Source organism: Oncorhynchus clarkii, chromosome 27 (assembly GCF_045791955.1).
Source record: "Oncorhynchus clarkii lewisi isolate Uvic-CL-2024 chromosome 27, UVic_Ocla_1.0, whole genome shotgun sequence".
Taxonomy (NCBI): Eukaryota; Metazoa; Chordata; class Actinopteri; order Salmoniformes; family Salmonidae; genus Oncorhynchus; species Oncorhynchus clarkii.
Window position 1 is genome coordinate 45,062,940 of NC_092173.1, and position 16,303 is coordinate 45,079,242.

Consider the following 16,303-nt stretch of genomic DNA (forward strand, 5'->3'; position numbering starts at 1 on the left):
CATTTCTCTTGAGGAGGAGAATGTGCCTGAAGAATACTTTGTAAATAATGAACAATATTTTTCAATGTCCTGCTATAACAGTTGGATGACTTTGGGTGTTTCAGTAAGCAATAATTTGATGCCTTCAATTGCTTTAGACTACTTTATTCAAAAATATGTTATTTTTTTTGTTGTTGTTGTCAGTCCACATCTCAAGTGTTATTGTAATTGTAATTGCGACATTGTTATTTACCCAAGTTCTCTCTGAACTCCGGAAACCGTCCGCAAGCTATTATTTGTTGTTGTTGGCCTGATGCAGTAGTCTAGTGCGAGAGGAGAGAGTCTCTCAGACTGAAACATTCACACCGTTCATACTACCAAAAGGATTTTCTAGTAGCTCGGCCAGGTTGTGAAAAATCCCCCAATTTGCCCCGTCAGGCTGTGAAAAATCCCCCAATTTGCCCCATCAGGTTGTGAAACCCCCCCCAATTTGCCCCATCAGGTTGTGAAAACCCCCCCAATTTACCCCATCAGGTTGTGAAAACCCCCCCAATTTACCCCATCAGGTTGTGAAAACCCCCCCAATTTGCCCCACCGGTTTAAGACTGCCGATAGATCAGCGTTCTAACTCACCCTTGTGATAGCGTGGCGCAATGACAGAATGACGCAATTTGCCACCATCTGCCATCCTCTACCACAAACTGGTGCCGCCCAGAAGGCTCAAAACTTTTAATTTTGAGGAACCATTATGTATTGTTAAGCCTCATTTCTGAGGAAAAAAAAGCTAAAAAGCTCTTTCATGTCATGTTTCACCTCCTAAATCTGGTGATGGAAGGAATCGGTGCCAGTTGAAGTTCTCTCGTTTTTACTGTCCATTTTTTAAAAAATGGATTTCCTTCTCGTTTCTCAGAATATCTTCCTGACAGACGATGGCACGGTGAAGCTGGGTGACTTTGGCTCAGCCTGTGTTCTAAACAGGTACCAGAAGATGCTTTGTGCGCTAATTCCGGTTCTATATTACTATAATTATTCACTGAGTATACATAACATTAAGAACAACTTCCTAATATCCCCCCCCTTTCGCCCTCGGAACAGCCTCAGTTTGTCTGGTCATGGACTCCACAAGGTGTGGAAACAGGGATGCTGGCCCCATGTGGACTCTACAAGGTGTTGAAAGCGTTCCACAGGGATGCTGGCCCATGTTGACTCTACAAGGTGTGGAAAGCGTTCCACAGGAATGCTGGTCCCATGTTGACTCTACAAGGTGTGGAAAGCGTTCCACAGGGATGCTGGCCCATGTTGACTCTACAAGGTGTTGAAAGCGTTCCACAGGGATGCTGGTCCATGTTGACTCTACAAGGTGTTGAAAGCGTTCCACAGGGATGCTGGTCCATGTTGACTCTACAAGGTGTTGAAAGCGTTCCACAGGGATGCTGGTCCATGTTGACTCTACAAGGTGTTGAAAGCGTTCCACAGGGAGGCTGGCCCATGTTGACTCCAGTTGAACCCCCCCATGTTGACTCCAGTTGAACCCCCCCATGTTGACTCCAGTTGACCCCCCCCATGTTGACTCCAGTTGACCCCCCCATGTTGACTCCAGTTGAACCCCCCCCATGTTGACTCCAGTTGACCCCCCCATGTTGACTCCAGTTGAACCCCCCCCCCATGTTGACTCCAGTTGAACCCCCAGTTGAAACCCCCCCATGTTGACTCCAATGCTTCCCACTGGGAGGCTGGCCCATGTTGACTCCAGTTGACCCCCCCATGTTGACTCCAATGCTTCCCACTGGGAGGCTGGCCCATGTTGACTCCAGTTGAACCCCCCATGTTGACTCCAGTTGAACCCCCCCATGTTGACTCCAATGCTTTCCCACAGTTGTGTCCAGTTGGCTGGATGTCCGTTGGGTGGTGGACCATTCTTGATACAAACAGGAAACTGATGAGTGAAAAACCCCAGCAGTGTTGCAGTTCTTGACACAAACCGGTGCGCCTGGCACCTACTACCATAACCTGTTTAAAGGCACTTAAATATTTTGTCTTGCCCGTTCACCCTCTGAACGACACACGCACACAATCCATGTCTCAATTATAAATCCTTCTTCAACCCGTCTCCTCCCTTTCATTCTACACTGATTTGAAGTGGGATTTAACAGGTGACATCAATCAGGGATCGTAGCTTTCACCTGGGTTCACCTGGTCAGTCTACGTCACGGGAAAAGAGCAGGTGTTCTTAATGTTTTGTAAACTCAGTGTATGTAATAGATATTTTTTTTTAGATGTTATTTCTCTTTGCTTTAATGTCCTGTATTCTGTGTCGCAGTGCGAAGGCCTACGCTCACACATACGTTGGAACGCCTTACTATGTGTCTCCAGAGATCTGGGACAGTAAGCCGTACAACAACAAGAGGTTGGGTCATAATTACCTGTACAATGACATCCCTATTGATCAATGATTATATTTAAGCATTAAGGCCCCGAGGAAGATGTGGTAGATGGCTAATATATCATTGGCTAAAGGACACAGGACACAGCCCTTAGCCGTGGTATATCGGCCATATACCACAACCCCCCTGAGATGCCTTATTGCTGATATAAACTGGTTACCAACGTAATTAGAGCAGTAAAAATGTTTTGTCATGCCCGTGGTATACGGTCTGATATGCCACGGCTTTCAGCCAATCAGCATTCAGGGCTCGAACCACCCCGTTTATAATTCTGATTAACCCTACAATCTACTGTATCGAAATAATATATATTTGTGAATTATCCATTTTGTAATAGTTTAATTTTAAATTTAGGGATGTGTGAACTCTGTCGTTGTTACCGTGATGTGTGATTCCCATGCCATCTCTCGTGTGTGTGTGTGTGTTACAGCGATGTGTGGTCTCTCGGCTGTGTCCTCTACGAGCTCTGCACCCTGCGACACCCGGTACTCACACTCTCTCACACTCTGTCTCGTCTGTCTAAATAGTGTGTGTGTGTGTGTGTGTGTGTACAGTGGTTCAGCTGACTCCTGAAAGAACCATTGTTTCATAGTGAGGGAAGGACGGTGTCTTCAGCAGAGTTGAATTAGGACTTGTCCCAGCCCAGGGAGATGTAGCCTGTAGCTGTCTGGAGATGTAGCCTGTAGCTGTCTGTAGCCGTAGCCTGTAGCTGTCTGGAGATGTAGCCTGTAGCTGTCTGGAGATGTAGCCTGTAGCTGTCTGGAGATGTAGCCTGTAGCTGTCTGGAGATGTAGCCTGTAGCTGTCTGGAGCCGTAGCCTGTAGCTGTCTGGAGCCGTAGCCTGTAGCTGTCTGGAGCCGTAGCCTGTAGCTGTCTGGAGCCGTAGCCTGTAGCTGTCTGGAGCCGTAGCCTGTAGCTGTCTGGAGCCGTAGCCTGTAGCTGTCTGGAGCCGTAGCCTGTAGCTGTCTGGAGCCGTAGCCTGGAGCTGTCTGGAGATGTAGCCTGGAGCTGTCTGGAGATGTAGCCTGTAGCTGTCTGGAGATGTAGCCTGTAGCTGTCTGGAGATGTAGCCTGTAGCTGTCTGGAGATGTAGCCTGTAGCTGTCTGGAGATGTAGCCTGTAGCTGTCTGGAGATGTAGCCTGTAGCTGTCTGGAGCCGTAGCCTCTAGCTGTCTGGAGCCGTAGCCTCTAGCTGTCTGGAGCCGTAGCCTGTAGCTGTCTGGAGCCGTAGCCTGTAGCTGTCTGGAGCCGTAGCCTGTAGCTGTCTGGAGCCGTAGCCTGTAGCTGTCTGGAGCCGTAGCCTGGAGCTGTCTGGAGATGTAGCCTGTAGCTGTCTGGAGATGTAGCCTGTAGCTGTCTGGAGATGTAGCCTGTAGCTGTCTGGAGATGTAGCTTGTAGCTGTCTGGAGATGTAGCCTGTAGCTGTCTGGAGATGGAGCTGTCTGGAGATGTAGCCTGGAGCTGTCTGGAGATGTTGCCTGTAGCTGTCTGGAGATGTAGCTGTCTGGAGATGTAGCCTGGAGCTGTCTGGAGATGTAGCCTGTAGCTGTCTGGAGCCGTAGCCTGGAGCTGTCTGGAGATGTAGCCTGTAGCTGTCTGTCTGGAGCCTGTAGCTGTCTGTCTAGAGCCGTAGCCTGTAGCTGTCTGTCTGGAGCCGTAGCCTGTAGCCGTCTGTCTGGAGCCGTAGCCTGTAGCCGTCTGTCTGGAGCCGTAGCCTGTAGCCGTCTGTCTGGAGCCTGTAGCCGTCTGTCTGGAGCCGTAGCCTGGAGCCGTAGCTGTCTTGAGCCGTAGCCATCTGTCTGGAGCTTGTAGCCGTCTGTCTGGAGCCTGTAGCCGTCTGTCTGGAGCCTGTAGCCGTCTGTCTGGAGCCTGTAGCCGTCTATCTGGAGCCGTAGCCTGTAGCCGTCTATCTGGAGCCGTAGCCTGTCTGTCTGGAGCCTGTAGCCGTCTATCTGGAGCCGTAGCCTGTAGCCGTCTGTCTGGAGCCGTAGCCGTCTGTCTGTAGCCGTAGCCTGTAGCCTGTAGCTGTCTGTCTGGAGCCGTAGCCTGTCTGTCTGGAGCCTGTAGCCGTCTGTCTGGAGCCGTAGCCCGTCTGTCTGGAGCCGTAGCCTGTCTGTCTGGAGCCTGTAGCCGTCTGTCTGGAGCCGTAGCCCGTCTGTCTGGAGCCGTAGCCTGTAGCTGTCTGTCTGGAGCCTGTAGCCGTCTGTCTGGAGCCGTAGCCCGTCTGTCTGGAGCCGTAGCCTGTAGCCGTCTGTCTGTAGCCTGTAGCCGTCTGTCTGGAGCCGTAGCCTGTCTGTCTGGAGCCGTAGCCTGTCTGCCTGTAGCTGTCTGTCTGTAGCCGTAGCCCGTCTGTCTGGAGCCGTAGCCCGTCTGTCTGGAGCCGTAGCCCGTCTGTCTGTAGCCTGTAGCCCGTCTGTCTGGAGCCGTAGCCTGTAGCCGTCTGTCTGTAGCCTGTAGCCGTCTGTCTGGAGCCGTAGCCTGTCTGTCTGGAGCCGTAGCCTGTCTGCCTGTAGCTGTCTGTCTGTAGCCGTAGCCCGTCTGTCTGGAGCCGTAGCCTGTCTGTCTGGAGCCGTAGCCTGTCTGCCTGTAGCTGTCTGTCTGTAGCCGTAGCCCGTCTGTCTGGAGCCGTCTGTCTGTCTGGAGCCTGTAGCCTGTCTGTCTGGTGTTTCCAGGAGTCCTCCTGAACCTCTGTTCTCCCTCCCCGTCTCAGTTTCAGGCTCCTAGTTGGAAGAGTCTGATCATGAAGGTGTGCCGTGGTTCCTACCCTCCTCTTCCCCAACACCTGCCCTATGAACTGCACTACCTGGTCAAACAGATGTTCAAGACCAACCCCAAAGACCGTCCGTCCCTCCACACCATCCTCACGTCTCACCGCGTAGCCGGTCTCCTGCACCGACACCTGCCCAACAAGGTACTGCATGTCAGCCCAGTACAGAACCACATCTCCTACCCACCAGACACCACCCCCTACCCACGAGACACCACCCCCTACCCACGAGACACCACCCCCTACCCACGAGACACCACCCCCTACCCACGAGACACCACCTCCTACCCACGAGACACCACCCCCTACCCACGAGACACCACCTCCTACCCACGAGACACCACCGCCTACCCACGAGACACCACCCCCTACCCACGAGACAACACCCCCTACCCACGAGACAACACCCCCTTCCAGAGCATGTGAGGTGGAGTTGAGGGTTCGGAAATCCCGCTCATCGCTCGTGGAGCGTTGCTTCGATCCATTCATTAAAATCAGAATTTAACCAAAAACGAAGCTACTTTTTTTTTGTTGTGGCTACCTAGACCTACCATTTGGGTTTTGAAGTATTAAAACCAAACCATATGAGTTGGTGATTTTGAAAATCATTTTAATTAACATGAAAAAGGTGAATGGAAGAAGTGCTCGTCATTTCAAACAGGGAGCCTAAGAAGCAACAACAATGAACGATTTTAGGCTATTTCAATTATTTCAAGACTATAGCCTACAAAAGAAATACATTGTGAAGAATTTGCGAGTGCGCGACACTGGCGGCTGGCAGGGAGTCAGGGACATTAAGCGCACGGCATTTAAACAACATTTTTGTTGTATTAAATCATTATAGTCTATATATAGGCTGTGACTGAAATTAAACCAAAAAATACCTTGTTAGCCTGAGAGCCTTTTGAATTCGTTTTTAGAAACACCAATTTGTCCGGAGTCTGTGGCTTCAGGCTCACGGGATGGTGGCTGGAGAGCAGGACAGCGGAGGAGAATATCCTCTCCTCACTTACAGAGCCACTTGGGAATGATAAACACCCTTTTGACCACTCTTGCCAGGCTGTTTTAAATTTGATTTGATATATAATTTCTTTCTATAGGTAGGCCTAAATGTTTTTAGCAAAAATCGAAAGCTCCTAAATGTTGCACTATTGTATAGATAATAGAACAAAAATTAACGAACGGTTTAAGAGGTCTAATTGTTTTGTTTATAAATACTTTGCTACAATGACACACACTTTAGTTATCTACCCACCTCGTTCCTCTCTTTCAGCATGTGCACGTAGTAAGTACACCATCACGCTTTCGGGATAACGTGTCTTTTCAGATTCCACAATGATTCTTTATTTGTGGACATTACATCACCTCTCTCTCTCTCTCTCTGTGTCTCTCTCTCTGTGTCTCTCTCTCTCTGTGTCTCTCTCTCTGTGTCTCTCTCTCTCTCTGTCTCTCTCTCTCTCTGTCTCTGTGTCTCTCTCTCTCTGTCTCTCTCTCTCTCTGTCTCTCTCTCTCTCTGTCTCTGTGTCTCTCTCTCTGTGTCTCTCTCTCTGTGTCTCTCTCTCTGTGTCTCTCTCTCTGTGTCTCTCTCTGTGTCTCTCTCTGTGTCTCTCTCTGTGTCTCTCTCTCTGTGTCTCTCTCTCTGTGTCTCTCTCTCTCTGTCTCTCTGTCTGTGTCTCTCTCTATGTGTCTCTCTCTCTGTGTCTCTCTCTCTGTGTCTCTCTCTGTCTCTACCTTTTGCACCTCCCTATTGGACTCCAGATCACGGCCGGTTATGACACTTGCGGTCGGAGGCCGAACAGTTACCGTACCAGGATGCTCTCGATGGTGCAGCTGTAGGACTTTTTTATAAGATCTGGGGACTCATGACAAATATTTTCAGTCTCCTGAGGGGGGTGTTGTCGTGCCCTCTTCCCGACTGTCTTGGTGTGTTTGGACCATGATAGTTGGTGATGTCAATGTTAATGGGGGCCTGTACGGCCCTCCGTTTCTTATAGTCCACGATCAGCTTCTTTGTCTTGCTCACATTGAGAGAGAAGTTGTGGTTGAACAAGGAGTACAGGAGGGGACTGAGCACGCACCCCTGGGGGGCCCCAGTGTTGAGGATCAGCGTGGCAGATGTGTTGTTACCTACCCTTACCACCTGGGGTGGCCCGTCAGGAAGTCCAGGATCCAGTTGCAGAGGGAGGTGTTTAGCCCCAGGGTCCTTAGCTTAGTGATGAGCTTTGAGGGCGCTATGGTGTTGAATGCTGAGCTGTAGTCAATGAACAGCATTCTCACATAGGTGTTCCTTTTGTCCAAGTGTGAAAGGGCAGTGTGGAGTGCAATAGAGATTGCATCATCTGTGGATCTGTTGGGGAGGTATGTGAATTGGAGTGGGTCCACGGTTTCTGGCATGATGGTGTTGATGTGAGCCATGACCAGCATTTCAAAACACTTCATGGCTACTGACGTGAGTGCTACGGGTCGGTAGTCATTTAGGCAGGTTAGCATTCTTGGGCACAGGGACTATGGTGGTCTGTTTGAAACATGATGGTATTACAGACTCAGTCTGGGAGAGGTTGAAAATGTCAGTGAAGACACAGTTGGTCCGTGCATGCTTGAGCACGTTTCTGCCTGCCTTTCCTCTGTTTCTATCTCTCTCTGCTTGCTCGGTCTCTTTGCTAATAATGCACGTGTGTGTTCAGTCTTCGGTCTGTTGGGAAGTAGAGTATCCTAGCCTATTCATGGCACCACCTTCGGGGATACAGCGGTGTCTTTTGGGGTTAGTCTTGCGAGGTTAGACAGCTCTATATTACAATAGGCAACCAGTAGCCTTTATCGATTGCCCTTTTCATACATAATGGAATGTGGCCTCTTGAAAGTGCCCTCGACTATAGCAAGTCTGTCTGTTAGGCTACACAACGTTTTAGAAGAAAGCTTCTTCTTCTTCTTCTTCTTCTTCATTTTACTGGTCTGTAAAGGCATGAGGTTTCTGAAGAGGCACTTAAACGTTCAGGCGACCAGAACTGTCAATCAAAATAATATTGAGCTGCTGCTGTTGCGCAGGCCAATCTCCCCTGAAAATAAAAATAATTTACATTCTAAAGTTTGTTAAATATCATGACTTACCAAGACATTTAGTAGAAATGAAACACAACTAGCTACCATACTATAAAAAAAACAACACAGCAGCACATCAATTAGCGGCGTTTATTGTTGTCGGGGGGGGGGGGGGGGGGGGGATACATTGTGATGAAATGTAGAATTTACCATTTAAAATCTGTCTGTCTCTGTCTGTCTCTGTCTGTCTGTCTCTGTCTGTCTGTCTCTGTCTGTCTCTGTCTGTCTGTCTCTGTCTGTCTGTCTGTCTCTGTCTGTCTGTCTCTGTCTGTCTGTCTCTGTCTGTCTCTGTCTGTCTGTCTCTGTCTGTCTGTCTCTGTTTGTCCGGTAGCATGTTTCTTATTTCGCGTGTTGCTTTCTGGATCTGTAGGAGTCGGAGAGGAGAACAGGGAGATGGAGGAGAGAGGAGGGGGAGAAGGTGGCCTCACTCCTAGGGCAGAAGACCCTCATCACAAGCTCTACCCTGGAGGGTAAGGGGACGATTAAGACTCAGTCAGCAGGGTCCTAGTGTGAAGAAGAGCAGGTTGAGTAGGAAATGAAACATCATTGATCATACATTTTACAACCTGTTATTCTTTACATACCAATGCAAATATGGTAATGCTTTATTTTACGGTGTGTGTGTATATAAATATATACACAAACTACAACGTATGTACAATATATTACACGGTAGAGTGGTAATAACAGTCATAACCTATGAACTACTGTGTTTCTGTGAGATTCATTTGAATTAAACTTAACATTTTAATCCATCCTGTCTCTCCATGTAGGACTAGTCCTTTAAGCCTCTCATGGTGAAAGTGTCCTTGTGTGAAATTTTTTATTTTTTTATATTAATATGCCAGACACACCCCTAGATAGGTACTGAAACAATGCTTGACACACCCCTAGATAGGTACTGAAACAATGCTTGACACACCCCTAGATAGGTACTGAAACAATGCTTGACACACCCCTAGATAGGTACTGAAACAATGCCAGACACACCCCCATTCAGTTACTGAAACAATGCTTGACACACCCCCATTCAGTTACTGAAACAATGCTTGACACACCCCTAGATAGGTACTGAAACAATGCTTGACACACCCCTAGATAGGTACTGAAACAATGCTTGACACACCCCTAGATAGGTACTGAAACAATGCCAGACACACCCCCATTCAGTTACTGAAACAATGCTTGACACACCCCCATTCAGTTACTGAAACAATGCTTGACACACCCCTAGATAGGTACTGAAACAATGCTTGACACACCCCTAGATAGGTACTGAAACAATGCTTGACACACCCCTAGATAGGTACTGAAACAATGCCAGACACACCCCCATTCAGTTACTGAAACAATGCCAGACACACCCCCATTCAGTTACTGAAACACTGCTTGACACACCCCTAGATAGGTACTGAAACAATGCTTGACACACCCCTAGATAGGTACTGTAACAATGCCTGACACACCCCTAGATAGGTACTGAAGCAATGCTTGACACACCCCTAGATAGGTACTGAAGCAATGCTTGACACACCCCTAGATAGTTACTGAAGCAATGCTTGACACACCCCTAGATAGGTACTGAAACAATGCGTGACACACCCCTAGATAGGTACTGAAACAATGCGTGACACACCCCTAGATAGGTACTGAAACAATGCGTGACACACCCCTAGATAGGTACTGAAACAATGCGTGACACACCCCTAGATAGGTACTGAAACAATGCTTGACACACCCCTAGATAGGTACTGAAACAATGCTTGACACACCCCTAGATAGGTACTGAAACAATGCTTGACACACCCCTAGATAGGTACTGAAACAATGCGTGACACACCCCTAGATAGGTACTGAAACAATGCTTGACACACCCCTAGATAGGTACTGAAACAATGCTTGACACACCCCTAGATAGGTACTGAAACATTGCTTGACACACCCCTAGATAGGTACTGAAACAATGCTTGACACACCCCTAGATAGGTACTGAAACAATGCTTGACACACCCCTAGATAGGTACTGAAGCAATGCTTGACACACCCATGAGACAGGCACTGAAGCAATGCTTGACACACCCCTAGATAGGTACTGAAGCAATGCTTGACACACCCCTTGATAGGTACTGAAGCAATGCTTGACACACCCCTAGATAGGTACTGAAGCAATGCTTGACACACCCCTAGATAGGTACTGAAGCAATGCTTGACACACCCCTAGATAGGTACTGAAGCAATGCTTGACACACCCCTAGATAGGTACTGAAACAATGCGTGACACACCCCTATTCAGGTACTGAAACAATGCTTGACACACCCCTAGATAGGTACTGAAACAATGCTTGACACACCCCCATTCAGTTACTGAAACAATGCTTGACACACCCCTAGATAGGTACTGAAACAATGCTTGACACACCCCTAGATAGGTACTGAAACAATGCTTGACACACCCCTAGATAGGTACTGAAACAATGCCAGACACACCCCCATTCAGTTACTGAAACAATGCCAGACACACCCCCATTCAGTTACTGAAACACTGCTTGACACACCCCTAGATAGGTACTGAAACAATGCTTGACACACCCCTAGATAGGTACTGTAACAATGCCTGACACACCCCTAGATAGGTACTGAAGCAATGCTTGACACACCCCTAGATAGGTACTGAAGCAATGCCTGACACACCCCTAGATAGTTACTGAAGCAATGCTTGACACACCCCTAGATAGGTACTGAAACAATGCGTGACACACCCCTAGATAGGTACTGAAACAATGCGTGACACACCCCTAGATAGGTACTGAAACAATGCGTGACACACCCCTAGATAGGTACTGAAACAATGCTTGACACACCCCTAGATAGGTACTGAAACAATGCGTGACACACCCCTAGATAGGTACTGAAACAATGCTTGACACACCCCTAGATAGGTACTGAAACAATGCTTGACACACCCCTAGATAGGTACTGAAACAATGCTTGACACACCCCTAGATAGGTACTGAAACAATGCGTGACACACCCCTAGATAGGTACTGAAACAATGCTTGACACACCCCTAGATAGGTACTGAAACAATGCGTGACACACCCCTAGATAGGTACTGAAACAATGCTTGACACACCCCTAGATAGGTACTGAAACAATGCTTGACACACCCCTAGATAGGTACTGAAGCAATGCTTGACACACCCATGAGACAGGCACTGAAGCAATGCTTGACACACCCCTAGATAGGTACTGAAGCAATGCTTGACACACCCCTTGATAGGTACTGAAGCAATGCTTGACACACCCCTAGATAGGTACTGAAGCAATGCTTGACACACCCCTAGATAGGTACTGAAGCAATGCTTGACACACCCCTAGATAGGTACTGAAGCAATGCTTGACACACCCCTAGATAGGTACTGAAACAATGCGTGACACACCCCTATTCAGGTACTGAAACAATGCTTGACACACCCCTAGATAGGTACTGAAACAATGCTTGACACACCCCCATTCAGTTACTGAAACAATGCTTGACACACCCCTAGATAGGTACTGAAACAATGCTTGACACACCCCTAGATAGGTACTGAAACAATGCTTGACACACCCCTAGATAGGTACTGAAACAATGCCAGACACACCCCCATTCAGTTACTGAAACAATGCCAGACACACCCCCATTCAGTTACTGAAACACTGCTTGACACACCCCTAGATAGGTACTGAAACAATGCTTGACACACCCCTAGATAGGTACTGTAACAATGCCTGACACACCCCTAGATAGGTACTGAAGCAATGCTTGACACACCCCTAGATAGGTACTGAAGCAATGCCTGACACACCCCTAGATAGTTACTGAAGCAATGCTTGACACACCCCTAGATAGGTACTGAAACAATGCGTGACACACCCCTAGATAGGTACTGAAACAATGCGTGACACACCCCTAGATAGGTACTGAAACAATGCGTGACACACCCCTAGATAGGTACTGAAACAATGCTTGACACACCCCTAGATAGGTACTGAAACAATGCGTGACACACCCCTAGATAGGTACTGAAACAATGCTTGACACACCCCTAGATAGGTACTGAAACAATGCTTGACACACCCCTAGATAGGTACTGAAACAATGCTTGACACACCCCTAGATAGGTACTGAAACAATGCGTGACACACCCCTAGATAGGTACTGAAACAATGCTTGACACACCCCTAGATAGGTACTGAAACAATGCTTGACACACCCCTAGATAGGTACTGAAACATTGCTTGACACACCCCTAGATAGGTACTGAAACAATGCTTGACACACCCCTAGATAGGTACTGAAACAATGCTTGACACACCCCTAGATAGGTACTGAAGCAATGCTTGACACACCCATGAGACAGGCACTGAAGCAATGCTTGACACACCCCTAGATAGGTACTGAAGCAATGCTTGACACACCCCTTGATAGGTACTGAAGCAATGCTTGACACACCCCTAGATAGGTACTGAAGCAATGCTTGACACACCCCTAGATAGGTACTGAAGCAATGCTTGACACACCCCTAGATAGGTACTGAAGCAATGCTTGACACACCCCTAGATAGGTACTGAAACAATGCTTGACACACCCCTATTCAGGTACTGAAACAATGCTTGACACACCCCTAGATAGGTACTGAAACAATGCTTGACACACCCCTAGATAGGTACTGAAACAATGCTTGACACATCCCTAGATAGGTACTGAAACAATGCTTGACACACCCCTAGATAGGTACTGAAACAATGCTTGACACATCCCTATTTAGGTACTGAAACAATGCTTGACACATCCCTATTTAGGTACTGAAACAATGCTTGGCACACCCCTATATAGGTACTGAAACAATGCTTGACACATCCCTATTTAGGTACTGAAACAATGCTTGACACATCCCTATTTAGGTACTGAAACAATGCTTGGCACACCCCTATATAGGTACTGAAACAATGCTTGACACACCCCTAGATAGGTACTGAAACAATGCTTGACACACCCCTAGATAGGTACTGAAACAATGCTTGACACACCCCTTGATAGGTACTGAAACAATGCTTGACACACCCCTAGATGGGTGCTGAAACAATGCTTGACACACCCCTTGATAGGTACTGAAACAATGCTTGACACACCCCTAGATAGATATTGAAACAATGCTTGACACACCCCTAGATAGGTACTGAAACAATGCTTGACACACCCCTAGATAGGCCCTCTCACTGAAACATATGAGAATGTAGTGTGAAAAACAGTCTATATATATACATACAGTCGTGGCCAAAAGTTTTGAGAATGACACAAATATTAATTTTCACAAAGTCTGCTGCCTCAGTTTGTATGATGGCAATTTGCATATACTCCAGAATGTTATGATGAGTGATCAGATGAATTGCAATTAATTGCAAAGTCCCTCATTGCCATGCAAATGAACTGAATCCACAAAAAAAACATTTCCACTGCATTTCAGCCCTGCCACAAAAGGACCAGCTGACATCATGTCAGTGATTCTCTTGTTAACACGGGTGTGAGTGTTGACGAGAACAAGGCTGGAGATCACTCTGTCATCCTGATTGAGTTCGAACAACAGACTGGAAGCTTCAAAAGGAGGGTGGTGCTTGGAATTATTGTTCTTTCTCTGTCAACCATGGTTACCTGCAATGAAACAAGTCATTGCTTTGCACAAAAAGGGCTTCACAGGCAAGGATATTTCTGCCAGTAAGATTGCACCTAAATCGACCGTTTATTGGATCATGAAGAACTTCAAGGAGAGCGGTTCAATTGTTGTGAGGAAGACTTCAGGGCGCCCAAGAAAGTCCAGCAAGCGCCAGGACCTTCTCCTAAAGTTGATTCAGCTGTGGGATCGGGGCACCACCAGTACGGCAGCATGAGAATGGCAGCAGGCAGGTGTGAGTGCATCTGCACGCACAGTGAGGTGAAGACTTTTGGAGGATGGCCTGGTGTCAAGAAGGGCAGCAAAGAAGTCACTTATCTCCAGGAAAAACATTAGGGACAGACTGATATTCTGTAAAAGGATTGGACTGCTGAGGACTGGGGTCAAGTCATTTTCTCTGATGAATCCCCTTTCCGATTGTTTGGGGCATCTGGAAAAAAGCTTGTCAGGAGAAGAAACAGTTTGGTAACGAACAATGCCTTTTCCAACATGATGGAGCACCTTGCCATAAGGCAAAAGTGATAACTAATTGGCTCGGGGAACAAAACATCTATATTTTGGGTCCATGGCCAGGAAACTCCCCAGACCTTAATCCCATTGAGAACTTGTGGTCAATCCTCAAGAGGCGGGTGGACAAACAAAAACCCACAAATTCTGACAAACTCCAAGCATTGATTATGCAAGAATGGGCTGCCGTCAGTCAGGATGTGGCCCAGAAGTTAATTGACAGCATGCCAGGGCGGATTGCAGAGGTCTTGAAAAAGAAGGGTCAACAAGAAGGGTCTCTGCATCAACTTCATGTAATTGTCCATAAAAGCCTTTGACACTTATGAAATACTTGTTACTATGGAATACTGAAGTATAATTACATCTGACAAAAAATATCTAAAGACACTGAGGCAGCAAACTTTGTGAAAATTAATATTTGTGTCATTCTAAAAACTTTTGGCCACGACTGTGTGTGTGTGTGTATAATATAAGGAAGTTGAACGTGTTTGATCATGTCTTCATACAGGTCTGGAGATCTGTGTGGCCCCTACTGAGGCCACTGCTGAGGCCACTGCTGAGAGCAGCACCAGTAGAGAGCATCGTGGCCCTCGTAGACAGTGGGCCCCAGGCCCCTCAGACACAGCTCTACAGGTGTTGGCTAACACAGACCTCCTCTCCTCTGGGAGTCTGGCAACCACAGGCCAGACACATTCAGGTATGCAGGTACTCTCACTGAGACAGGCCAGGCACACCCCTAGATATGTACTGAAACAATGCTTGACACACCCCTAGATGGGTACTGAAACAATGCTTGACACACCCCTAGATAGGTACTGAAACAATGCTTGACACACCACTATTCAGGTACTGAAACAATGCTAGACACACCCCTATTCAGGTACTGAAACAATGCTAGACACACCCCTATTCAGGTACTGAAACAATGCTTGACACACCCCTATTCAGGTACTGAAACAATGCTTGACACACCCCTAGATAGGTACTGAAACAATGCTTGACACACCCCTATTCAGGTACTGAAACAACGCGTGACACACCCCTAGATAGGCACTGAAACAATGCTTGACATACCCCTATTCGGGTACTGAAACAATGCTTGACACACCCCTAGATAGGTACTGAAACAATGCTTGACACACCCCTATTCAGGTACTGAAACAATGCTTGACACACCCCTAGATAGGTTCTGAAACAATGCTTGACACACCCCTATTCAGGTACTGAAACAATGCTTGACACACGCCTAGATAGGTACTGAAACAATGCTTGACACACCCCCAGATAGGTACTGAAACAATACTTGACACACCCCTATTCAGGTACTGAAACAATGCTTGACACACCCCTATTCAGGTACTGAAACAATGCTTGACACACCCCTAGATAGGTACTGAAACAATGCGTGACACACCCCTAGATAGGTACTGAAACAATGCGTGACACACCCCTAGATAGGTACATAAGCAATGCTTGACACACCCCTAGATAGGTACTGAAACAATGCGTGACACACCCCTAGATAGGTACTGAAACAATGCGTGACACACCCCTAGATAGGTACTGAAACAATGCGTGACACACCCCTTGATAGGTACTGAAACAATGCTTGACACACCCCTAGATAGGTACTGAAACAATGCTTGACACACCCCTATTCAGGTACTGAAACAATGCTTGACACACCCCTAGATAGGTACTGAAACAATGCTTGACACACCCCCAGATAGGTACTGAAACAATACTTGACACACCCCTATTCAGGTACTGAAACAATGCTTGACACACCCCTA

The 16,303-nt window shown here is 47.3% G+C and overlaps 1 protein-coding gene across 2 annotated transcripts in view; it reads left to right on the plus strand.

The window, feature by feature from the left end:
* LOC139385657 (NIMA related kinase 3) overlaps positions 1-16,303 on the plus strand; it is a 41,431-nt gene that overhangs the window by 18,523 nt on the left and 6,605 nt on the right. For both annotated transcript variants that reach the window (XM_071130900.1, XM_071130899.1), the window contains exons 6-11: positions 890-957; positions 2,300-2,386; positions 2,854-2,908; positions 5,134-5,334; positions 8,660-8,759; positions 15,019-15,207. In XM_071130900.1, coding sequence (XP_070987001.1) covers positions 890-957; positions 2,300-2,386; positions 2,854-2,908; positions 5,134-5,334; positions 8,660-8,759; positions 15,019-15,207 — 700 coding nt within the window. The remainder of the gene's footprint in view (positions 1-889; positions 958-2,299; positions 2,387-2,853; positions 2,909-5,133; positions 5,335-8,659; positions 8,760-15,018; positions 15,208-16,303) is intronic.